Source organism: Miniopterus natalensis, chromosome 3 (assembly GCF_054644295.1).
Source record: "Miniopterus natalensis isolate mMinNat1 chromosome 3, mMinNat1.hap1, whole genome shotgun sequence".
NCBI lineage: Eukaryota > Metazoa > Chordata > Mammalia > Chiroptera > Miniopteridae > Miniopterus > Miniopterus natalensis.
Window position 1 is genome coordinate 88,382,332 of NC_142083.1, and position 26,958 is coordinate 88,409,289.

A 26,958-nucleotide genomic window follows, 5' to 3' on the forward strand; every position below is an offset into this window, starting at 1 on the left:
CAGGGCACCCCAGGGGCTCTGAGGCGTTTCCCTTTGCTTTCAGAGAATCATTTGCATGTTGTCATCCATGGTTTTTCTCATATCTGTTTGGTGCTGTGGTTCCCACTACCCTGCACTCTCCAATTAGATGGCGGCAAGCCACATGTGGCTACTGAGCACATGCAATGTAACTGGTCCAAACCAAGATGTGTCTGAGTGTAAAACGCACAGGATTGCAAAGATTTAACACCAAAAAAGAATATAAAAATACCTCATCAATAATTTTTTTAAAATCCTCACCCAAGGACTTTTTTCCCATTGATTTTTTTTTAGACAGAGTAGAAAGGAGGGAGAAGGGGGAGGGAGGGAACATCGACGTAAGACACATCAATTACTATTTTGGATGGATTGGGTTCCATAAAATGTTACTAAAATGAATTTCACCCATTTTTCTAACTTTTATAAAATGCAATCGTTACAAAGCTGTACGACACGTGGAGCCTGCCTTATCTTTCCATGGGACAGGCTGTACTAGACTCCTTTATCTTGTCCCTTTCATTTACTGTGAAATACCCAGCACCCAGCACTGCCTCACCCCTAGTAGGCATTCACTAGAACTCGAAAAAGAATATGCCTCAGAGGAAAATCAGCCTCAGATTAGCCTTATTTGAGCTCAAATCCCAACCTGAAGGGTGAAAGCCATTTCCTCCCAGCAACAGGATCGTTCCAGTGTCTTACCTGGAACCCCAACACATGGAACAGATCAAAGGGGGGCTCTTCTGGTTGAAGTGGAGGCATGGCGACAGGGGTACATGTCCTCAGTCCCTCCCCTGCCCCTTGCACCCCGAGGCTCCCAAAGCAGCCCTAGGACTCGAGAGAAGGCTGACAAACAGTGGACTAGAGGGTCCTGTGCAACCGCTTTTCTATGAGCTGCCCCATATTTTCTCCGTGGATTCATTTTCTCTAGTCCAGAGTCACTGAAGCTTGCCCCCGAAGAAACGTGAATGATACTGAAACTGGCACCAGAAGTGGAGTGATGGATGCTGGGTGGCAAAACCTTCCCTGATACAGAACATTTGGACAGGAGTCCTCTCTGTCTTATGTTCCTCCCAGGGAGTGTGCCATGCAGGTTCCTCTTCCCTGGGGCAAAGGGTTGGGGTGTTGAGGGTAAGGGGACTGGGTGTGAGAAAGGTCTGGAAGGTTCGAGTGTTGTTACCTCTTCCAGGCAGCGGGCCTCTTCTTGTTGGTTCTCCTTCACAAACTCCTCCAGAGGGTATTTCAGCCGTGGGAATGGTGCAATGGGCCAGTCAAAGGAAGGGATGTCGATCTTGTGAATAGCTTTGGAATGTGTGGTCGCTAAGCAACCTAGGCCCCCCAAAACAGAAGAGAAGGCTTGGTTTGGGGGAGCACAGTGAACAATCTTCAAAAAGCAGATGATGGGCATTTCAAGCCAATACTGCAATGCCCAGGGAGGCCTGTTGCCTGCAGAGCCCCAGTTCCCGTAACAGCCTGAAGCCAAAGCAGAACCTATGAATCGTGTGTGTGTGTGTGTGTGTGTGTGTGTGTGTGTGTGTTTTTTGCTTTCCCATTCATCACAGATTAAGCACAGGCTTTAAGTCAGAGAGACAAAGGTCCAAATCCTGTCTCTGTCACTGTGTGGCCTTGGAGTGTTTCTCTTCTTGCTGAGTCTCAATTTCCCCACCTGCACAGTGGCCATAAAAATCCCCTCCGCAGAGCAGCTTGGAGTCAATGAGACAAGGTGGGGAAACCGCCCACCGAGATCAAAGGCAGCGGCTGCTATTGTTGCTGCTATTACCACTCTAACAGCCACCTCGGGATCCCAGCGGCCCCTCCTTACCCATGGTCCTCCCGTGGAAGGCGCCCATGAAGGAGAGGATGCTGTAGTCGGGGCAGCCAGGGGCCTGGAAACAAGAAACAGTGTCATCGATCATAGCTGTGAGAAGTGGGGGGCTCTGCGGTTGCCCCTGAGAACATGGGGGAGCACCAAATTCTGTCAGAACAGATATCCCTCCTCAGGCCAAAGTCACAAACCGAATTCCCACTATTTTTTTTCCCCTCTTATTGTTTGTTTTTTTACTCCTCACCTGAGGATGTTTTTTTCATTGCTTTTCAGAGAGAGTGGAAGGTAGAGAAAGAGAGAGACACATCGATTGTCTCCTGCATGAGCCCTGACCAGGGCCGGGATTGAGCCTGCAACCAAGGTAAATGTCCTTGGCTGGAATCGAAGCTGGGACCCTTCAGTCCTCGGGCCAATGCTCCAACCACGGAGAAAAACCGACTAGGGCTGAATCCCTACTTCTATAGCCAGGCAATAGATGTTTTGCCCACATGGTCCCACAAAATATTTTTAATCAAAAGATTTCACATAAATATCTGAACTGTATTCTCTTAAAGTCTGCAATATTTGGGCCCATTTTTGTTGCCTGAGCCTAAAGTCTGGGCAAGTGGCTGCTCCAGGGCCCACTGCCCACATTTCTCCTTCACATCACCTGCCACCACCGGCTGGGCTGCTTGGGGCTTCTGAATTTTCAATCCCTGTCTGCAGGCTCTTCCAACTCCTGCAGGCTGCCCCCCACCAGGCTGCTCTGGCTTCCACAGGAACCAGGTGGGCAAGGTGCTGACCAGTGCTTCCCACGACATGAGGCTGAGTGGGGCACCTCACAGGGAATGAATGCCCCAGGCCTCTGGAGCAGTTCTGCTGTGCCAGAGTAGGAGGGTGGGCAGGGAGGACCCCCACCTTTCCATCTCTCCAGGGCAGCTCGGCTGCCCATGTCCAGGAGGGACGCTTGAACTCCCAGTCCCCAGCGGATGGCACAGCTGCATTTTTTCCTGACCCTCCACCTGGCAAGGAATCACACCTGTTTCTGGCTGACTCAGGTAGAACTACTGAGGATGCGGCAGAAGCAACCAGGGGGACCCCTAGTCTCTGAGAATTTGATACAGCATGTTATTTGGCTGGCTGATCCCCACCAGGTACCTGAGAACCCCCAGGGAAAAGCTCTAAGAGCTCCTCCCACAAACTCCAGTAACAGTCCTGTCATTTCCCTTTGTTGAGGAAAGAAAACATTTTTCTTGTTCCTTTGTGTAAATGTAATATATACACATCACCACACATCTTTGGCTGCAGACATTAACCAGGGAGAATGAAATCTAAAAATATTGATGGACTAGGATGTCCATGGATAGCAAATGAGAAAGAGGCTGGGCACAATCCATTTCTTAAAAAAAAAAAGGCCAGAAGAAAAAAGAAAAAGCTTAAGTTTATGTAGGTTTGTATGACTGTGGTGAAGAGTATGGATCTATTGCTAGCAAGAGGCGGGATTAGAAATAAAAAATTAAGAAAGCACAAAGGAAAACAAGGAAATGAAACAATTTACCACCCCTAGGCATCCCATTATAAACAAGTTAGCAGGATTTCACAGTAATTTCCTGTATATTTATTTGCAGTCACTGTTTTCACTAAATTATGGCGTGCCTGTCTCCAAGCAGAGAAACCCGTCCTAACAGTTTTTGCTGCAGGATATTGCAGATGTACGCAGTGCGTAATTGAGTTCAGTGGCCCCTGATTCTTTTTTAATCAGCAGACGTTTCTGTCTAAATCGTAATGGGACCCCATGCGTGAAAGCGGGAAGGACAGGCGCGCTCTGGTTGAAGCTGGCTGCGGAGCTTGGGTCTACCTGCTTGGTTTTCCCTGTGGTCCCCATCGCTGCTGTTGAGTAGCCTTCATGGTGTTCCTGGGAACCCCTATACTTAATCCCTCTTTCCCTATTACTGAATATAGAGGTGGTTTCCTATCTTTTGGGTTATCAACTCTAAACACCAATGGGTGAATTCCCTTGTACATACATTTGTGTTGACATTTTGGATTATTCTAGAGACTACATTAAAGCCCTCCTTAGAAGGGGTTAAATTCAGGCAGTTGTTCTGAGAAACTGTTGTCCTGGGTTAGGACTTTGCCTTAATACCAACTAGGGAGGTAGAATTCTTGGGGGACCCCTTGTTATGAACTGAACGTTTGTGTTTCCCCCAAAATTCATAGGTTGAAGCCCTAACCTCAGTGCGATGGTATCTGAATGTGGGGCCCTGGGGAGATGATTAGGGTTGGATGTCATAAGGGCCCCCCCCCCACAATGGGATTAGTGTCTTTATAAAAAGAGGCACAAGAGAGCTTGCTAACCCTCTCCCAGACTTGGAAGGACACAGTGAGAAGGCAGCTGTCTGCAGGCCAGGAAGAGAGCCTGCCCTGGGGAACCAAATCAGCTGGCATCCTGATCGTTGACTTCCAGCCCTCGTAACTGTGAGAAAATACATGTCTGCTGTTTAAGTCCCTCAGTCTATGGCATTTGTTATGGCGGCCTGTGCCGACTATTTGAGAAGGACAGGGTCCATTAACTAGCATCAGCCTGAGGGGGGCTGGGCAGTCCCTCGTGGAGGAGAGGAGAAAGGGCCCGCTCCACCTACCTGGTTGACCATGCACGTCTCCAGCTCCTCTTTGGAGAAACCCGTTTGACCCCTTTCCTTGTTCTGACAAAACAGAACAGAAGAAAATCTCAGAAATGCTCTGGGCTAGGAGGAATTTCCACTTTCTACTTGAAGCCATAGTTAGTCCAGACAACTAGAGAGTGATCTCTCAGGAGTTGATCTTATGTGTTGATTGAGGAATAGAGTGAATAAATAAAATGGAGTCACTGTGGTCAAGCTGCTAAATTATTAATTTCAAGTGGGCTGTGGCAAAAGGAAATGACTATTCTCTTTTTAACCAACTCTAGGACCTTAAACTTTTGAACCTTCCAGTCCCACGTCAGTATCTGGACGTACCTCGTGCGTGCGTTGTGTGTCAATGCCTGGACATACATCACACCTTCAGAATGACCTCAAGAAGAGAATGTTACATTGTCTAGACTGACAGACATCTGACAGTCACCATTGTGGACCAATCCTGAGGCTAGAATGCAGCACTGACTCTTCTCAAGAATGTGCTTTTTACTATAAAACTCCCAGACTTTTCTTTCTTCTTTGGAACACTCTGGGTATTGTCTAGGAGTGTTTCTGGTATGCAGACCTTAAGATCCTTGAATAAATTTTTGTTATTTTATTTCTAGTCAAAGCCTCCTGACTTTTTGAGTATGTTCAACATGATATTACCCTTATGTACTAAAGCATGAGATTGATACTGTGCTTGTAATGAAATAAATAGATGAATACATAAGATGCATTACTCTTCTGTTAGCAACCACTAAGATCTGCTGAGACGGTATATGTTATTCCAGGTATAATAGTGTAATTACACTGGGTAAGTTTGGTGCCAAAGCCTCGGCTCTTTGCACCATTCCCCACTGGGATGTTTGGAAAGCCCCATCAGGAAATGGCCCCCTCTGGGTTTTGAGCATGCTCACTGATGTCCAAAACTCTGGCCAGTTGGGATGAACAACAGGACAAAGGGTGCTGGGGAGCTTCTGTTGTGTGTGTGTGTGTGTGTGTGTGTGTGTGTGTGTGTGTGTGTGTGTGTGTTCACATCTCAAACCTTACCCGGTACCACATGAAGATGGTCTTGAAGGCATTTTCATTGGAGCAGGAGCCACAGGCCATGGTAATGAGCTGGGACATTCCTTTAGGAGCCACCTGCAGGCAGAGAAACAGCTGTGGGCTCAGCTCCATCTGGACTCCCCCTCCCCTAGCTGGAGCTGTAGGAGGCAGAGGGAGGCTGGGACAGAACCAGGGATATCCTGGAAGCAGTTGGTCTGGGAGACTTGACTCGGGCTCTTCTGGGGGGTGGAAAAGCCAAGTAGGAGAGCAGAGAAGAAAAGAGGGTGACGAAAAGCCCAGTCTATCCCTCCTGAGGCAACTGCCACCCCTCAAGACACCCACAGGTGAGAAGTTGAGGTTCTGAATGATTTTAATCATTGTAACAACTGACACCGAAACATCAAGGCAGGCTGAAGACCAAGCAAAACTCCTGTCATGGGACAAATATTAAATTTTTCCTGAGTTCCCTTTTTCCTACACACAAGGTATCCCTCTTCTCTTCAAAAGGAAAAGTAAAAATACTCTGTGAAAGAAACAGCACAAAGAGTGAAGTAGAAACACCCCATCCTGACTGTATGAATCACAACCCTTTCCTTCTGCTGGTGCCACCTCCAAGAGTTTCCCGTGGGGAGGACCTGGGGCCCAGGTGGAGGTGGGTCCCTGCAGCGGAGGGTAGTCCCCGCAGACTCACCACTCACCGAGAGCAAGGACTCCCGCAGCTTCTCCACAAAATTCTCTGGAGGCAGGATTCCCAAGGCAGGTCTGTTGATGAACGTGCTCTGCAAAAAGGGCCCGAGACAAACAGTGACCACTCGTCCTTGACCCAGCTCCCTGCCAGCTCACCATGCTGTTCACAGGGGTGGGGTCCAGTAGGCTGATGGTGGTGTGTCGGGGCTGAAATAATGGATTTCCCTGTACTTTTAGAGAAATCCACCGGGATTGCTCAGAGTTTTAAAAAGAAGTGCCAATTTCTTGGTTGTGATATAGCACTATAATTACCAAGATGCTACCTTTGGGGGAAAGTGGGCGAAGGGTACATGAGACCTCTTTGTAATGTGTTGTTTTTTTCTTTGCAATTTCCTATGAATATATAATTAAAAAACAAAACAAAACATCAGAATGGCTAAAAATTAAAAAGTAGACAATAACAAGTGCTGATGAGGATGTGGAGCACCTAGAATTCTTGTTCATAGCTATAGGAAGGTAACGAGGTTCAACCACTTTGGGAAGCTATCTGGCAGTTTCTTATCATGTTAAACACACACGCACCCTATGACGGAGCAACACCACATCTAGGAGTTTACCGAAGTGAGATGAAAGCGTGTGTCCACACAAAGACATGAATAAACATGAATGTTTATAGAGGCTTTTGTTTTTATTTGCCCAAACCTGGAAACAACCCAAGTGTCTCTCCACTGGGGAAAGGAGAAATAAACTGTGGTCCACCCACACACCGGGGACTACTGCTCAGCAATGAGGAGGAACAATATGCTGACACGCAAGGGCAAGAAGAACATGGAAGAATCTCAAAGTCTCAGTGCTGAGTGACAAGAGGTGGAATCAAAGGGTTACACGCAAAATGGTTCCATTTAGACGACATTCTGGAAAAGGAGAAACTAGAGGGACAGAAAACAGCTCATGGGTGCCAGGGGTGAGGTGGGATTGACTGCAAACAGGCTGGGGAGAATGTTTGGGGTGATGAACTGTACCGTGTCTGGATTTCTGAAAAATGTGGTAAAAAACACTTAACATAAAATTTACCATCTTAACCATTTATAAGTACACAGTTCAGTAGTGTTAAGTATATTCACATTGTTGCGTAGCCATCACCACCATCCATCTCCAGAACTGTTTTATCTTACAAAACTGAAACTATATCCATATGACACTGACTGCCCATTCTCCCTCCCCCAGCTCCTAGCAACCATGCTTCTATTTTCTGTCTCTCTGAATTTGACAATGCTAGGGACCTCATATAAGTGGAATCATACAGTATTCATCCTTTTGTGACTGGCTTGTTTCATTTAGCATCATGTCCTCCAGGTTAACCCATGTTGTAGCATGAGACAGACTTTCCTTCCTTTTTAAGGCTGCATAATATTCCATTGTATGGATGGGCCACATTTTGTTTATCCATTCATCCGTCAATGGACACTGGGCTGTTTCCACTTTTTGGGTCTTAAAAAGTGTTGGTGTGAAAATATGTCTGGATTTTTTTTTTTAATTCTCACCCAAGGGTATGTTTTTATTGACTTGAGAGAAAGGAAGAGAAAGAAACATCGATGTGAGAGAGAAACATTAATTGGTAGCCTCCTATCTGTGCCTTAATTAGGAACCGAACCTGTAGGCCTTGGCTGTATGGGATGACACTCCAACCAAGCCACCTGGCCAGGGATTTTGACAGTGACTGTATACTGTGCATTTGATGAAATTCACACAACTATATAGTACAAAGAATGAATCTGACTGCATGTGAATTAATTAAATAAACATGGAAAAAAGACGTACAAGGCAGTGGCAGGCCTAGAATTTCTAAATGGAGCAGAGCTTAGGAAAGCAATCTGATGAGGGAGCTGGCTAAATAAACAGGATGGGAGGAGTATAAGAAAAGCAATGTTAGAAAAATTACTTAGACTCTCTTTGTTGATTTTCTCCCCCTAATTTTGATAGATGTGGGTCGAGAGAAGTATTTCTCTCTGCAGGGAAATCAACAGTGCAAGCCTGATGCTAAACAGACTCGCTTTTGATAGTTGGGAGACGAGGGGGCATGTTGGTTACTAAGAACTTGTTTGTCTGAGGTTGGGTCAGCCCTGCCCTGGGACTGCAGAGCAGGGAGGAAGGCCAAGGGAACCAGAGCCTCCACATTTCGAAAGAAAAGGGAAACGCAGATTTTAATGAGAAATTGCCCCACTTTAAATGCTGGCCAAATTTTTCTTAAAACAGTCTGGCTGAGGGACAGTCCCACCCTCATGCAGCCCCACTCCTGAACAAAAGCAGCCCCTGCCTTGCTGGCTTCAGACACAGGCGGGGCTGCTGGCTGTTTACAGGGCAGGGTGAGAGGCACACACAGGACCAAGGGTCCCAAAACTCCCCACCAGCTTGGCCTCGAACACCTCCCTAAAGCGAGGAAAAAGATAATGTCCAGTTCTGGCAGGACACCGATGGGGGCAAAAGGTTCCACCCCAAGAAGTGTCAATGTGTATTAAGAGCCTTACAGTATTTATGCTCTGACCCGGCGATCTCATTTCTAGGCCTCCCCTAAAGACACAGATGGAAATGCAGATGGAATAAAAGCAGAGCCACCCCGTCCCTCAAGGTGCAGCCAGTCCCCCTGACAGGACTGGGAAGGGTCTGGGAGGGGTCCTTCCTGTGGATACACAGTGAGATCACCAGGAATCGGGTTTGGGTTATGAAAAGGGTTTGTACTAAGTGCAATGTGACATCCTGGATGGGATCCTGGAACCAAAAACAGGCAGTAGTGGGGAAATGGGAAATCTGAATAAAGTCTGTAGTACATAATGCACCAATGTTAATGTCTTAGTTTTCACAAGGGTACCATGGAGAGTAAGGTGTTAACACTGGGAGGAACTGGGCAAAGGTAGATGGGAACTGTCTTTACAACTTGTCTGTAAATCGGAAATTAGTCTAAAATAAAAAGTTAATTAAAGGGGGAGGATAGGGTGAGCCTAGGATCTGGGGACTTCTGGGGTACCTCTCTCTCTCTCTCGGACAGCTGGTGTAATTAACTCAATGCAAATACAAACAGTGGGATCACTACATAGGAGGAAGCCCAAGGAGGGGAGCCCCAGCACTCAGGCCCCTGGTTGCTTGGGAATTTGGCTCCGACAGCTAGACACTGTGGGAGGTTCACACTCCAGACTAGGTAAGTGGTGGGGGGAGTTAACCCTTCTCATTGTGAGGAAACTGAGGACCAGAGAGGTCAAGCAACTTGCCCCAAGTCACACAGATAAGAAAGGGCAGAAAAACGACCCAAACACAGGTTTGCTGACTTCAGACTCCACTGTCTGCCAGGCGCTGCAGGTGGCCTCCACCTGATAATGTTAGCGATGGATACAAGTTTGCTTGGTGCAACCCAGGGATCTTGGCTGGCCTGGCGGGACCTTAAGGGACATTTCCTTTGGCTCCGACCTGAGTGGGGCTCCTGGGAAATCAAGCCAATCATGAGATGAAGGTCGGGGTAAACTGCCACCACTGGCGGGGGTGGGAGTGGCTCCCACAGGGGCTGGCCGGCAGCTTGATTGCCTATCTGGGCCCAGGGAAGATGTGTGGGTGATGTTCCTGTTTGACAAAGCGTGACTAAGAACAGAGGATATCTGGGACATTGGGGAGCAGAATCAAATGAGGACAAGTTTCTAGAACACTTGCCATCAGACTCAGCAGCGCTAAAGTGCGATGTGTAAAGAATGGCTTTGGTTTAAGTGGCTGTACGACCTGGGGCAAGTTACTTAACCTCTCTGGGCTTCAGGGTCTTCATCTGCCAGAAGATGGACCCCTCCCTGGGGACTTATAAGGCCAGTGAGGTGACACAGCTCAGTCTTGAAGGATAGAGTCACACCGGTGGAAAGGCCTGGAGGTCAGAGGGATGGCACATGTCTTCCCTGGCCAGGCCAGGTGCCCCAGGTGTCAGACTGTGCTCATCACTCATTGCAGTGTGAAGGGCACGTGTAGTGCCCAATAATCATTGCATAACTTAAGGGCATTTAAATGAGGTGGCCCGGGTGACTTAAATTATAACGGGAAACCAGACATTGGATCCAGAAGACATGGCTTCATTTTCCCAGTCACCTGGAGTAATTATGTGGGAGTCTCAGGTGCTGTGACTGGGGTACGAAGGGTCGATAAGCCGCTTCTCAGGACTTCAATGACTGGGCAGGAACCTGCCCAGGGCAGGCCAAATACCACAACCACCACCTGAGCACATCAGCTGCTGTTTCTCTGAGACTGTGCCAGTCACCTTGCCCCACTGCAGTCCTCTGCAGAGCAAGGTCAACACTGTGATCCAGACTATAATGCTGCTATCCAGTCCCAGCACCAGAACAGTCCCCAGCACACAGTAGGTATTCAATCAAGAGCTTGTAAATAAACAAATGTCAAGAGATAAGGCTGAAGAAGCAGGAGGCAGCTGATGCAGGGCTTTGCATGTACAGTGGAGGAGTCTGGGGTGCGTCCTGAAGGTAATGGGTCCCCGGAAAGGGCTCCATGCACAGCGCAGTTGGAGAGTGGTTTGGAGGAGATGAGAATGAATGTGGAGGGAGGAACAGTTGGAGAGGGGTGGGGAAAATCCAAGTGGAAGATGCAGAGCTACGACTGGTTCTGACTGGCCAGGGGTGAGAGGTGAGGGGTGAAGAGGCCAGGGGATGAAGTGTGGCATCCAGGTTCCTGGCAGGGACAGGTGGAGGCAGGGCATCCCCCAAAGTCAGAATCCCTGGGCCTTAAAGTCACGTGCTGCTGGGGACGATTCTTCCTTCGGAGGCAGCTGACACTGCAAATGTGTGTGACATGTTTGTTGACACATTTTTTTCAGCACCAACTGCTGAGGCATCTGGTATCTGCACAACGTTTCAAAACAAAGTTGGGCTTTGAATGTAAACACACTCACAGAGCCTGCATGATGCCCTCGAGTCCTCTACTGCGGCCCCTGAACTTGTCAACCAATCGGAGGGAGAAATGTCCCCAAGTCCCTCCCAGGCAGGGCAAACCCATTTGTAAAGAGGGGAAAAAATGAAAGCCCCCCCCCCCAATGACATTCGGTGTCACTTCAACTCACACATGCTGCTGGGGGGAGTGGAAACCCAGTTTGGAAAACTGCTCGCTATGCCATCCTGCAGCTCCGCTCCTGGACCTGAATCCACTGGAGACCAGGACTGTGTTCACCGGAGGACAGCTACTCAGATGGTCACGGTAGCTGTCTTTGTAGGAACGACCCAAACGCCCACGAGCAGTGGGGTGGGTGCACTGACTGCAGCGTACTCATACAGTGGAACGGGCATAGGTGGTCTGGGGCTCTGCACGGTGAGGATGGATCACGCAGATGGGTTTGGAGTGAATTAACCAGACGTGATGAAGAGGACACACGGTGCGACTCCATTCATGTGCAAAGAAGGAAGGAGCACGCCTGTGCCGTTAGAATAAGGGGAGTGGTCTGGGGGAAGGGTAACGGGGTGGTACCTGTGGTGGGGACCATCTGCAATTCACGAATTCTCAGTGGGGGTGAAAAACACCCTACTCTGTGATACAGAGAGCACAGACTGCTGTGGGGTATTACCTTAGCGGATGCCATGCTTGATAGACCATACTGTAGAGGCGTGCTGTAGATACAGTATGGCCCCCAAGAAGATGCCACACCCTCAACCCTGGGATTGTGAGTACGTTATAGGGCAAAAGGGACTCTGCAGATGTAATTAAGGTTCCTAATTGGTTCAGATAGGGAGGTTATTATGGATCTCCTGGGTGGGCCCAGTGCAACCACGGGAGCCCTTTGCTAAGAGCAGAAAGAGTGATGGAAGACAGAGCAAAGGATTGGCCCGGGGTTGCTGGCGTGAAGATGGTGGGATATGTGGACACCGTGAGAATGAAGTGAGTTCTGCTAACAACCTGAATGAGCCCCCAGCCTCCAGCTAAGAGCGGATTCCAGCTTTCTGAGATGCTCAGCAGAGCGCTAGGCTGAGCCCACCAGGCTCCTGATCAACAAAATCAGTGACATAGTCAGTGGGCGTTGTTTTAAACCACGAGGCTGGTGGCAATTTGTGACGACACCACAGGAAACTAACAGGTGGTGGCATTAAAATTTCACGAGGGGAGGACAATTGGGAAAATAATGACTAAAAACACTCCTTCAAGGAGCGATAAAGAAACGTTGAGACACTGGGTCATGTGGGAAGATTCACTGATCAGGGCACTCAGGACGGACCCACGTCCCACGTGTGTTACAGCCAGTGTAACTGCCCAAGGCTCCCACTGCTCTCAGGACAGAGATGGAAGTTTCCTACCGCAGGGGCTCTCAACTGGGGGGGAGGGGGGCACTACCCACCAGGAGGCAATATCTGCAGACGTTTTAAGTTTTCACAGTTTCAGAGGCTGGGCGCTACTGTCATCAAGTGGGCAGAGCCCAGAGAGGCTGCTGAACATCCCACACGGACAGGACGACCCCACTGGAGGGGATGATGATCTGGCTCCAAGTGCCATGAGTGCCGAGGCTGGCAAACCCTGGTCTAGCCTGTAACTAAAACCTTGCACATTGAGGCCTGCTTGGATCCCAGCTCTCTCGGCTCTGGCCACCTGGCCACGCAGTCCTCTTAGGTTCCTCAATCTCGCTGCTTCTCTCCATCCCACTCTTCTCCCTGCCCCCTCCTCCCAGTTAGCACCTTCTCCACCTTCAGATCTCGGCTCAAACACTCCCCTAGGGCATCTCCCCTGACTCCCAGCCCCTCCATCCTACACAGCCCAGCTCCTGTGGGTTTTATTCCCGGCACCTCTTACTGTGTGACCTTGCACAAATACTTAACCACTCTGTGCCTCAGTTTCCTCATCTGTAAAACGGGGATTACAACAGTACCCGCCTCATAGACTTGTCAGTATGAAAACTGTGAAGCACCAAACAGTGTCTACACAGTAATCCCCCCTTATCTGCAGGATACGTCCCAAGACCCCCGGTGATGCCTGAGATGGCAGACAGTACTGAGTGCTTGCATGTTTTTCCTATACACACATACCTATGATAAAATTTAATTTGTAAATTAGGGGCAGTGAGAGATCGACAACAATAACTAATAATGAAATAGAGTATTGATAACAATATACTGTAATAAAGGTATGCTGATGTGGCATTACTAAGTAAAATAAGGGCTACTTGAACACATGCACTGTGATACTGAGTTACTCGGATAACAAGATGAGTGATTGACGGGCAGGGAAGGTCTACAGTGTGGACCTGCTGCACAAAGAGATGATTCCAATGCCGGTGCGATTTCATCACATACTCAGAACAGTGTGCAAGTTAAAACTTATGAATTGCTTATATCTGGAATTTTTCACTTAATAGTTTTGGGCCACGGATGACCATGGGTTACTGTGGAAAGTGAACCTGTAAGGGGGGTTACTATACACATTAGGCTCTTAATTATTGTTAATTATTATTACCATTGTTTTATGCCCACAGAGCACTGCTTACCTCACTCTGTAGCACTCAGCCTGGTTGGAATTCTCCACCTCCGTGTAGAGAATTAAATTAACTGGCTGCCTCCATGGGAGTGGGGTGCTGTTTTCCTCACTACGGTATTCCAAGCGCCTAGCACGTAGTATGTGCTCCATAGATACTCATGGAATGAATGAGTGGACTATTTCCAAAGGTGCCCCAATGATCCTCTGAACTGCCATGAACACATTTGGGTTTTACCCTGTTTAACCCAGGGACTTACCGCATTCTGAGGCTGCTGGATGAGTTTCATGAGCGCTGGATGGCTGTAACCTGGGGATGGGGATATGGTTAGAGACAAATATCACAGCTGAGTGTCCCGAGCCCCTTCCTCATCACCTGCCCCTTCTCTCCTTTCCAACCTCTTCTCACACCAAGGGGTCTTTTTATCCTTTGTAGACAAAAAGACCCAATTCTTGGGCCCACCCAGACCCTCTGACTCGGAATCTTTCAGGGCATGTCCCAGAAATCTTCAGTAAGTCCTTTAGGTAATTCTGGGAATCAGGTTTGAGACCTACAGAGCTAGACAGACATAGGAGGTGAGTGCAGGCGAAAGCGAACTTCAAGGGCTGGGAGGGGTGCCCCAGGCTGGCGTGATGAATCACAAATGTGGTCTTAGATTTCTCTCCCAGTGCCTATAGATCAAGTCAAATTGCAATATAAGTTTGGTCGGGAGCCAAGTGAGTGAGTGGTACAACCTGCAATCTGTGACCAGCGTATCCGATGGTTCTGCCTTCACATATCTGCTCATTCCCAGAGTCCCGCTGCATTTACTGCCCGGCCTGGGCCTGACACTCCACAACAAGGTTTAAGATACCCTTTGATTCAGCAATTACTCTTCTATGAATTTATCTTGTGTGTATAATGACCAATGCCTACATATCTTAATCGTGCCACTCCAATCCCTAGGCTTGAAAGCAACCTGAAGTCCATCAGTAGCAGATCAATTGTTACCAGGGTTAGCAATGATGAAGAGAAAGCCCCTTGCACATAGCAGATGCTCAATAAATGGAAGCTTGTATTGTAAAGGAGGGAGGTGTAAAACAGGACTAACCAGCACTGCGGCCAGATGTCCTGGGTTCAAAGCCTTTACTTCCATTTATTGAACATCTACCATGTGCAGGAGGCTTTCTGATAATTTCTGAGGCTTTTTGATCATTTCTGATCAAACCTGGCTTTCCTCCAAGTTTGTGGGAGGTATTGAGGTCAGGGGACCAGATTGTAAGACCCTCAAATGCAGTGGAAAGTGTTCAGTTCAATAGATACTAGTTGAATGCATGAGTAATGCAGAGACCCAGCGACATGGCAAGAGCTCATATATGAGAAAAGACTCATCATGAATCTTAGAGCAGGAAGTAGAACTTGGAGAAAAACTCTCAGTCTTCAAGCACCACAATTTTTATCATGCACACCTTCTTTTCTTTCAATCAATTCACTTTTTAATTTAAATAGGTTTACTCTGAAAGGAGACTATAGCACTATGGTGAGATGCCTGCCCATCTCTGAGCATGGGGTCTGCGGCGTCCAGATAAGAGATTAGCAAGTTTAGACCTGTATTAAAGGCCCAGCATCCCCCCGGGGGGAATTTCTCCCCCATGGAATCAAAAGTGAACAGATGTGAAAAGCCCCTGGTTTCACTCTGCCTGCTGCAGGGAGCATGGACTGGGGGAGTTCGGGGGAGGAGGGGTGGACCAAGGGGAAAGGGTTGTTAGCAGTCTTCCCTCACCGGACTCGCCCCTCCCCATGCCAATCCAAGGCGTGCTGGGCCCAAGGCTGGAAAGTGCTCATTACTCAAGAAAGGAACACCCTATGGGTTTCCCCCCGTTTTCTGGCTGGAGGTCCCTCAGCTCTGGCTCTTTCTCACACTGCCTTGGATGGGTATGACTTCTTTGCCTCAGTAGGTGAACAGGTGCAGGGAGGATCACAGCTCCAGCTTGTCTACTGGCTTCAGAAGGACAGATAAAAGCAGAGCCAGCCCCTCTGACCGGGGAAGTCCTACCCCTGGGCTTTGGAAGCCAGGGATGGCCCCTACAGCAGGGCAGGGGTGGCTGTCTGGGAGGCTGCTACCACAGAAGGGAGCTTAGGAGGCAGAGAGTCGTTCGCTCAAATCCTTTGTCTTCCTGGACACACTGGGCAAACCCTACACCTTCTCGAAAGCTGGCTCCCCATCAGTAAATGGGGGGTGATGCTAAAAGATCCAATATTACAGGACTGTTGTAGGGATTTAATGAGATAACATGTAAGACTCTTAGCAATATGCTAGGCATATAGCAAATTCACAATAATTATTAGTTTAAAAAATTATCTCAAAGACTACAGATATGGGAAAAAAGGTGGCCAGAGAGAAACTATGAACTTCTAGTCTTTGAGCAATGGCTGCTGGCCTGATCTCTGCTCCCCGCCCCCCACACTGGCTGGCTGGGGATTCCAAGGGAGGGAGCCCGGGTGGGGAGGGGAAGGATGCAGGAGTCAGCCCACAGTCCCATGGCTAACACATGGTGGAGCGAGGATTCAAACCCACGATCCCTCAAGATCTAATTCCTTTCACTTGAACACAAAATGGAGATAGGGGTCTGTAAATCTTAGCATCCAAAATGCCTTCCAAGGCCAAGGAGAACGATGGGACTCAAAGAATGAGTCATTCACTTACTGTCTAATTGCACCTTAATTGGAAATAAACAGGTTGGGATGGGGAAGCAGAGGAGTGGAGACCTGATTCGGGGCCTCAGGGGAAAGGCCCCAGGCTGCTGGAGTGGGAGGTGCTGCTGGGGAGCTAAGGACGTTCCAGCTTATCCATGAAGGGACAGGTCTTGCTGGAATGCTCGACCTACATCCCAGTGATCGAAGGGGAATCCATAGACCAAAGAAACATCAACTTCCGAGCTGCTCATCCATCCTGTCACCTGTGTGCCTTCCTATAGCAAGGAGTCACGCTCTGTGGGACCAGAAGATGAGCCTGGGGAGGCAGATGCTGCTGGTGCCCCACTAGGGCACCTTCGCTGCAAACGGTACCCTCTCCCAGCTGCTGTGCATGCGACTGATAATGGCTCCAGCTGCCTCCTTCTCTGGAATATTGCCCTTGGAGACTGGAAGCCACTTCACCCCAGAGATGACAGGCTCTGCCTCTGGAGGCTGGCAGGCAGTGACTGACTGGCACAGGGGTACAAAAAGGCCAGGCTGGGACCAACTCCGGGGCACAATGCATGCCCAAGTGTGCCGTGGGGGACTGGGCAGTGGTTGGTCTCTGGCTGACAGCTCATCCCTCTTAGCTTGTCCCCCTGCCCTGTTTGTTTCCCTCCCTCCCTTTTCTTCTGAGAGCTCTCCCTTAATAAACTACATGCACAGAATCCCTGCCTCAGGCTCTTTTGGGAAACCTAAGCCAAGGCAGCTGACATCAAACTCCGGTCGCACAGACCTTGGTTCACAGCCTGGCTCAGCTCCCTCTGTAAGCTGCAGAGCTTGTCCAAGCTTTGCTTCTCTATCTGCAAAACCAGATACTAATACATACCTACTTTGTAGGCTTTGGGGAGGAGTAAATGAGAGAAGACATGTAGAGTCCCTAGTAATACACCCTCTATGAATGACCCTTCCCTCTTCTCTGCCCTTGAGGGAAGTGTCTGGTAACGTGCAGGGACGTGCCTGCTGGAAGGGACTTCTGGAGTCTGGGTGGCCACGACTAAGAGAGAGAGGAAGTTACATTCAAGGGCTGATTCTCCAGCTCTTACCTATAGGGACAGAGGAGATCTGGGAATAGAGATCCAACATTCGGTTGCCATCCACATCGACCAGGTAGTTGCCTCGGCTCTCTTCATAATTGCAGAAGAAATGCACAGCCTCTGCATTCTTCGGGAAAAGACAGACTGAGTCAGGCTCACTGCAACTCCCTAGATTCTCAGTCTATTAGGATCAAGCTTGAATTAGTGAATAGAAGCATGAGCTAACCATTCTATGGACATATGGAAGGTCTCTATGGGTGCTGGCAATATCACATTTCTGGCCCCCGGGGATAATTTCATCGGTGATTTGCTTTATAATAGTTAAGCTATGAATTTGTATCATATAAAGTTTTCTGTATGTGTTCCACACATCACAACAAGAAGGTTGATCTATATCTCTGAAGATGATTCTGATAAGATGTATATGGTAAGCCTTGGAGCACTAAGAAAACTAAAAAAATATATAGTAATTATGAATGAAATGAAAAAGTTACACTAGAAGTTACTCGCTCAATGCAAAAAAAAAAGTAAAATAGGAACAGAGGAACAAAAAATATATGAGCAAAGAGAAAAAAATGTAAACTGGAAGATGTACAGACAGCCATATCAATAATAACATTAAATTGTGGATGGACTGAACAATTTAATCAAAAGTCAGAAACCATCAGACTGCACTAAAAAGATTCAACCATAAACTGCTGACATGTAACATACCTGAGTTGCAAGAATACAAATAGGTTAAAAGAAAAAGGCTGAAAAAAGATACATGACTCTCACAGCAATCATAAGAAAGCTGGAATGGTTTATGCTACTATCAAACAAAATCCACTGTAAAAATAAAAAAGTTCCTAGAAGTAAAGAGAGGCATTTTATGATGATAAAGAGCCAGTCCACTACGAAAATATAACAATTATAAACATACAAGTACCTAATAACAGAGTCCCAAAATATGTGAAGCAAAATCAGACAGAATTTAAGGGGAAAAACAGTTCTATAAGAAAGTTGTCTATGTACTGGAGTTTTCAATACATGGCTTTCAGTGATGGATAGAACAGGAGGCGGAATGGAAGACAAACAAGGTTTGAACAACACTCCAAACCAATAGATCTCACAAACATCCACAGAACAGCCCCCCAACAACTGGACAGTACACATTCATTCCTCTCAAGTGCACATGGAGCATTTTCCAGGAGAGACCATATGTTTGGCCATGAAAGGGCTCAAGAAATTCAAAAGAACTGAAATCACACAAAATGTTTTCTAACCACAATGCAATGAAATTGGAAATCAGTGATAGAAACTGGAGAAGTTCACCAAAATGTGGAAGTTAAACGACACACAAATAACCAAGGAGTCAAAGAAAAAAGCCCAAGGAAAATTAGGGAAAAAAGGTTCAGAATAAAAGTCAGCTGCATTTGCTTTTCTGAACAGAGCCAGCAAAGAGTAAGCATCTGTGCCCCTCAGCAACTTGTAACAGAGAAGCAATGGAAGGAAAGCTCTCTCATTCGCACTTACCTGAATTATATTCAGCTGTTTCATTAACTCCTGCGGGCAAGAGAGGCAAGAGCATTATGACAAGGACACGCTCTTCCAAAGTAGCTTAAAATCTTTCATGTCTTTCCAAGTCTTGGGCCTGCTTCCCCCTTCATGCCAATAACTTCATAGTTAATTAGTCAACAGTATTATATAAACATTTTAAATTGCTTAATATAAATGGTTGGTGGGAAACTACTGACAGTTAAATGACCAGTATAACAGGCAGACTGAAGAATTAGACACTGGGAAGATAGTCAAATAAATTAAGATTTAACCAAAAAATTTAAGCTGAAGGCATTTACCTAGTGTCCATAAAAGCATGGGTTTTCTTTTTATTTAGGAAAAAAGGGCTTTAGCATCGTGTTAGGAAAATAAAATCAACTGAAATATAAATTTGCACACAAAGACCCATTTATAATTATAATCCGAACATTCCATAAACCAGTGTGCAATTCCATATAGAGCCTGGGAATTATACTATACCGGCTACTTTAATATTATAAAGATTTAACCTCTAAAAATGATTTAACATAAAATATACTCTAGCATTAGTGTCATACTTTGGCAATTAGAATTATATATTTCCACAGTAAAATAGAAAATATTAATGACAAAAATATTAAATATTATTCCAAAAGTATTTCACTATTAAATTAAAATCTACCGCTTCCCAATAGAAATATGTATGGGAAAGGCTCTCCTTTTGTTAGCAGGCACTCTCCATAATAACTACAATCATTTATCAGTGCAAAGATTTCTGGATGTATAAATAACTGCAGTGACAAAACAGGCATCTTCTGACAGTAAAAAATGACACTGGACAAAATCTGCAAAATATGTAAAGAAAAACATTTAATTTGTATGGAAAATGTTTACACTGTTATTTTTTAGGTGCAAACATTAGGAACAGTATTGCATATCACTTTAGAGAATCAAGGTTAGTCAGCCCTCCAAAATGTGTCATATGCAGATTTTGTGGCATCTTTGAATAGAAGTTCCAATCTCCCTCATCACTCAACTTGTGTCTCTTCATTCTCACACACTGACATTTGCTCCAGGGATTCAGAGCTATCCTCTGTCTCTCATATGCCATGCACTGTCACCCCGCATGCCTTTCCACATACTATTCCCCTTGCCTGGAACAAAATGCACTCCTTTGTCTAATTTCTCCCTTTTGTCCTTCAAGGTCAAGCTCAAGGTTATTTGCTATCCATGCCCTGTGCCATATAGCATTGCCATGTTCTTCCACTGTTGGTAGGATGCTCTGCCCCAGCCCTTGATTTACTTTGGCCAACAGAACAAGGTAGAAATGATGGTGGGCCAGGTGAGACTTGGGCCTCAAAAGACCTACAGTATGCTCTCCTCTACCATCACCATGAGGACAAGCCCAGCCCAGCTTGCTAGAGGATGAGAGACACATGGAGCAGAGCCAAGTCACTGCAGTGACCAAGTAAAGCCCGGCCTAGACCAAATGATGGCCAGTCATTCACAGGCATGTAGATGGGCCCAATAGAGCTGCCTAGCCAATTCCCAGTTACCTCTAGATGCATGAACAATCTGCATGCTATTGAGGTTTTGCAATTGTTATGCAGCATTATTGTGGTAGCAGACACTGATACACCTCCTCTGAGAAGCCTTCTTTGACTTCTTATGGCAGAATGGCCTCATTTAACATCCCAGGTTTCTAGTGGTAAAACCACTGAAAGCAGCTAAGAATACAGTTCCTAAGTTCTGCTATGTTCTTGCCTCATTGATTCCTTCTGCTCTTTTCCAAAACTCCCATTCAGGTGTGCTCAACTCACCCGAGATCTAGGCCCTGGGACTTCTGTCTTCATCAGAGGTCCATCATAATCAAATTCAACATCAACTTTGGCTGCAGCCTGGCTGATATGTCTGGATCCTGCAGGAAACAAAGAAAATGAGAATCCCTGGTGACAATAGATATAGCGAGAATTCTACCCTAACAGACACCCAATGTTCCCAACAGAGGCAGTCCCAGGACCTCAACCCCATCCCAGCCAGACCACATCAGAACACTAAGTCTGGCGAGACCTGGGCGCCACAAAAACACTGAGGATTTTTTAAAAATGGGAAAGCCCAGTGCCAGTGATGTTGTAGGCAAACAGGCACACTAGAGTCTCATTGGTGTGAGTGTAGGTTGATGCCAGCTTCCTATTCCTTTGGCTGAACAAGCTCATATTTTATGATTCATTCTAAGAAAATAATGGGACCAGTGCACAAAGATGTAGGTTAAAAAAATTCCTAATAGTATTGTCGCATATAGCGAAGAGAAAACGACCTCAATGTCCCACAACGGAGGGTAGCTAAATAGAATATGACATAATCCCCATCTCATGAACAATGGAATATTGTGCATCCATAAATAGTTTCAAGATAGACATACTAAATATATATGGATATGGAAAGATGCCCGTGGTATTAGCATGTAAAAGATCATCCAAATTTTGTAAAAATTTAATCTATATCCAAATGTATATATAGACCAGAGTTTCTCAGCCTTTGGCACTACTGACATTTTGGGCTTGGTAATTCTCTGTTGTGGAGGCTGTTTTGTGCACTGCAGGTGTTGAGCAGCATCCCTGGCCTCTACCCACCAGGTGCCAATAGCACTCCCACCCCAAGATGTGTCCTAGCTGTGACAAAAACCACTCAGGAGAAAATAACCAAATGTCTAAGTTCAGGTGGTCCCCACTTATAGATTTGTTCTTGTTTAAAAAAAAGTTTTGGGCACAAGTCATTTGCTTGAAACTCGTTTCCCCTTCTTTTTGGTATAGTGATAAAATTATAGAGGGTGTTTGAGTTGCCAGGCTAACCGCAGGGCTTTTTAGCTCAGCATGTTGCTGAGGCACAGAGGGCAGCCTCAACCTCCAGTCCCACTGATCCCTGAGTGAAAGGCAGCTTGATGGATCTAAGTGTGTAATGATACACACAACTTACAGTCATAACCCCGAGAAGTCCCTTTACTGTCCCAGCTCTTTTATCTTTCCGATACATACTTGGTGGCTGGGAAATGTTAGCTCTTCTTACTCGGGGTTGCCACAATTGCACTAAACTAAGGAATCACTATGCTTTTATATAAATCATATACACGATCTCATTTCGTCTTTACACAACCCTGAGGGGGAGTTGTTATTGCTTCCATTACATAGGAGAGGAAACTAAAACTCAGAGAGGTGAAGAAATATGCTAGTCTCTCTCTCACACACATAAACACACACACACTCACACACATAGCTTGCCAACCCATACAAAGCCATGATATTAGAAAACATATTTAAATTCATTCTTAATTTTCTACAGTTGCTTTAGATAGCAAAGAAAGCTTCTGAATTGATTATGTAATGTAATTAATCATGTTGCCCTTTGAAAGTAAAGTCCAGTTAAAACCCAACACTAATCTTATTTTAAGGCATGAAGAAACCAGCTTTTGTTATCTTCTATTTGATCATAAAATGAAAAGGGAATTCCTAAAGATTTTATTCTATTAGCAGAGAGTTAAGGATAATGGGACATATCGATGGCTTTTTTTTATACTCAACTGTTTATCTCTTTCTTGGCCAGAACTCCAGGTTACTAGTCAATGCTAACTCCAACTAGACCTGCATAAAACAGGGATGTATACCTGGATAAAAATAGCTTTTAACTAGTCCTGATCTTGCTTTGTTTCAGCAAAGGGAGAAAGTAAAAAGTTTGAAACTAGCACTCTGTCCTCCAAATGAGAAAGTGCAAGTCTCCCTTCCTTTCTCCAGAAGATGTCTTTCTAAAAAATATGTTTTTATTGGGTTCAGAAAGAGGAAGGGAGAGAGAGGGAGAGAGATAGAAACATCAATGATGAGAGAGTCGTCATTGATCTGCTGTCTCCTGCACACCCGACTGGGGATCGAGCCCCCAACCCGGGCCTGTGCCCTGACTGGGAATCGAACTGCGATCTCCTAGATCCTAGGTCGATGCTCAACTGCTAAGCCACGCCTGGCTGGGCTCTCCAGAAAATGTCTTAATAGCACATTACTGCAACCAGATTTCTTGGAAACTAAAAAGTGCGACTACCAAGAATGGAGGCAGTTGGCAGTGGGAGCGGCAGCCCTGACGATGCCAAAGCTGAGTTACAGGAGCTGGGAGGTGAGGCAGGGAGAGGCGGTGGAGAGGCCACAAGAACCTGTTCTCTGGGAGCAGGGACTGATGGGGCACTGGGCCAGGCTGCCAAGGGCCAGGTACAGGGCAGATGGGTCTGTTCCAAGAACTTCATCGGTTCCTATCGTGTGCCAACTTTTAGCAGGTGTGATGGGAGAGGGCCAAGACCACTGGGCAGAGACTCTGAAAACCAGAGGCTGGTAAGCTTGTTGTACTATCAGAAAAAGAGAGATGGGGATGCTAACATGTGAGCTAGGCAGGCCCTACCTAAGCAAACTCTCATCTATTGTTTTAACTAACCCACAATCCACTCGTGAAATGGTACTGTTGTTCCCATTTTATGGATGAGGATCAGAGAGGTTAAGTGACTTTCCCAAGGTCACATAGCTAGTGAGTTGCAGAGGCAGGATTTGAACCCAGGTCCAATACTTCTGCTTTACCCACTAAATCTCAATTTTGAATTTTGTAGAGAGAAAAAAAATCAAATACCAATACAATACCAATGATGATATATAATATCCCCTTAATACTCTTACTAATGACATATAACCTCATAAACCACAAAAGGAAAGAACAAGATTTGAATGGTCAAGGAAGCCTTTTCTTGGATCTCTTATATCAAGTCACCATAAGCATCTATCCATCATCAAGCACTTAGGGTGACTGTACCAAGCACTATGCTGAGCACTTTCCCATGTATTGCCTCATTTAATCCTCACAGCCCCCGAGGAACAAAATGTTATTCACATGTTACAGAATAAGACACTAAAGCTCAGAAAGGTCAATTAATTTGCCCAAAGTCACACAGCTGGTAAGTGGCTAAACTAGAAATTTATCCCCCTGACCTCTCCTTTCCTAGATAATTTGAATATAACTGATGCAATCTTTGATCTCATCTAGTGTAGGTCTTTGAAATGAAACATTTGCAGCAAAACAACTCGCTTCTCCCAGAGGTAAATTACTATTTGAAGTACAAGGAAGCAAAAAAAAAAAAAAAAGATTGAATTGATATTGACTGATCCAGTATTTTCATTCATAAATAAAGCAGCACAGCCAGAAGGCAGGGGTCCTCCCTGACACACAAGACAAGGCATGGTGGGTAAGTCCAGCCCAGCCCACTGGGTCCCACAGTGATACCCACCACCCTCAGAGCCATGCCAATCCGCAGAGTCAATTTTTAACTCCCAACTATAAAAACAGCCAAACGTTTTTATGTCCTCTTTATCTTTATGCTGAGAGCAATAAAAGAATGTCATTTCCCCAAACAGCCAGGGTTTGAGCTTGGCCAAAGTCAAGGTCAAATTCACCTGGAGTTGTTTGCTCTGCTTTAAATAATCTTATCTCCCTCCTCCAATTGCCCACCCACTTGTTTTTTGATAACACGCTCATTGAGGAACTATCAATAAACCACAAGGGAAAAAACACATCGAATTTCACCACCCAGAGATAACCATTTTGCAATCGAGTCTCCCAGTCTCTGTATTCTACTTATCAATGTGAGATTATAAATTTTGGGGGATGGCACGAAACGATGCCATTGGGAACACTGTCTCAGGCCATGAACTACCCTCACGTCCACGAGGCCCTGAATCCAGCACAATCACATGAGTGAGCTTGGAAGGGGACCCACAGAACTTACGGTGAGCCTCAGACGAGACCAGCTTCAGCTAATAGCTCTGCCGCACCCTCATGAGACATCTGGAGCCAGAGGATCCAGATAAGCCAACCCTGGATTCCCAATCCACAAACACTATGAGATAATAAACATTATTTTAACTAGCTGAGTTTGGGGGTATTTGTTATATGGCCACAGATAACTAATACGGTGGTTAAAGTGTGAGTCCTGGGGCCACGCTGGCTCAGTTCAAAGCCTGGCTCAGCCCCTTGCTAGCTCTGGGCAAGTTACTTAATTTCTCTGAGTCTCAGTTTTCTCTGTTTTATGGAGCTGTGGCAAGGACTAAATGGGTTAAGGATAAGCTCTTATTCCTAGAATTTAAAAACCATTGTCCTATTGTTACTTGCCCATAAGCAGTGTATAAGAGTGCACATATTCTGGCATCTTAGCCCTATCTATCATCTATCTATCTATCTATCAATCATCTATCTATCAATCATCTATCTATCATCTATCTATCTATCTATCTATCTATCTATCTATCTATCTATCTATCTATCTATCATCTATCTATCTATCTATCTTCATCTATCTATCTATCATCTATCCATCCATCACCTATCAATCATACTAGATATGCCAAATTGATAGGCCAAAAGAAAAGAAAACATCTCATTAAATGAGTTTCTGAATCTGGCACAACCGTGCCAAAGAGTCAACTCCAGCTGAGAAAATGCAGGGCTGAGTAACTCTGATTTAACCCCTTCTGGTTTTTTGCATTGTGTCTCCATATCCATGCTTATAAAATAAGCTTTAGGACACTCCTCACCTTATTGTAAATATAAATGAAGTGCTTTCACATGAGCCATTTCTTCTGCTACAACTAACTTGTGAAGCAGGGAGGATATTATTATTATACCCACTTTCCTGATAGGAAAACTGAGGCTCGGAGGTCTGCCCATTGGAAAGGCTCACTTGGCTAATAGGTGGTGGACGAAGCCAGCAGCCCAATCTTACGAGTCTTAACCCATTGCTCTTTCTTGATGTTTCCTTGGGAAGGCTCAGATGTCCTTGAGAATGACCTTCAAAGACTGAGCTGCGTGTACCAGCAGGCTGGAGCTCCCCAGGGGCCATGATCTCTTTTCTCTGATGTATCCTCAGCACCCAGTACAGCACTCTGCACCTAGCAGGTGGCTCAACAGGACTAGCTATGGAATGAATCTCCATGCCATGACTCTCCCTCCTACTTGGTGCACCCTAGACCTGGAGTACCCTGGTTTTGGCTTATTTTTAACATAATAATGGGCAAGCATTTATATGTTCTCTTATATTTAAATAAAACAAAACAAAACTTCAAAACCTACTAATAACTCCTCAAGGCTACCAATGTTGAGAACAACAAGAAAAGACAGAGAAACTGTAACTGCAAGGAGACGGGGGAGAGGTGACAACATGCAATGTGGAAACTTGGACTGGATCCTGGGACAAAAGGAGGCAGTAAGAGGAAAATGTGAAATCCAAAGAGAAGCCTGGGGTTCAGTTAATAGTGATGCACAAAGGTCAGCTTCTTAGTTTGGACAAGAGTATCCTTGTGATGTAAGATGTTAACAAGGGGGGAAACTGGGTGAGGGACACATGGGATCTCTTTGTACCATCTTTGTTAACTCCCCTGTATGCCTAAAATCGTCCCAAAGTAAAGCCTACTGATACTCCCGGGAGAGGCGCGAACATTCCTGCTTTTTCTCTCACCCAGGATACAAACATGCAAACCAAGGACATTGCCAGCCAGAAGGCAGACAGGACTGGCAATAAAGGGACACCGACCATGCCAAGCATGGGGCTCTTAAGAACTGGGACAGCCTGGAGGCACAAGATGTCCAAAGGGAGGTTACTGTTAGCCTCTCCCTCCCCCAGAGCCCACATGGAGGCACACAGAGGAGGGGTGACAACTCACTTGCATTCATGTAGCTGTGTGACCTTGGGCAAGTGACTGCTTCTCTGAGCCACAGTTTTGTCTCCTATAAATGGGATTCACTCTTGCTTTCTCATGAGACCACTGGGAAGGGGTCCCTCATGAGATCATGCAAGCAAGGTGCTCGCTGATGAAGCTCACTGGGCTAAGCTGCCTGAACTCAGCAAGGCAGAGAGAAAAGGGGGCCTCTGAGAAAGACTGAGCACAGGTGAGCCCGTGGGGCTGC

General features: G+C 46.2%; 1 protein-coding gene across 1 annotated transcript in view; it reads right to left on the bottom strand.

Moving 5' to 3' along the window:
* ABAT (4-aminobutyrate aminotransferase) overlaps positions 1-26,958 on the bottom strand; it is an 85,867-nt gene that overhangs the window by 10,471 nt on the left and 48,438 nt on the right. Inside the window, exons 3-11 of the mRNA XM_016199387.2 lie at positions 20,796-20,893; positions 18,973-19,002; positions 17,467-17,584; positions 13,965-14,014; positions 6,225-6,305; positions 5,530-5,622; positions 4,462-4,524; positions 1,838-1,901; positions 1,196-1,344 (exon numbers count right to left, since the gene is read on the bottom strand). Coding sequence (XP_016054873.1) covers positions 1,196-1,344; positions 1,838-1,901; positions 4,462-4,524; positions 5,530-5,622; positions 6,225-6,305; positions 13,965-14,014; positions 17,467-17,584; positions 18,973-19,002; positions 20,796-20,893 — 746 coding nt within the window. The remainder of the gene's footprint in view (positions 1-1,195; positions 1,345-1,837; positions 1,902-4,461; positions 4,525-5,529; positions 5,623-6,224; positions 6,306-13,964; positions 14,015-17,466; positions 17,585-18,972; positions 19,003-20,795; positions 20,894-26,958) is intronic.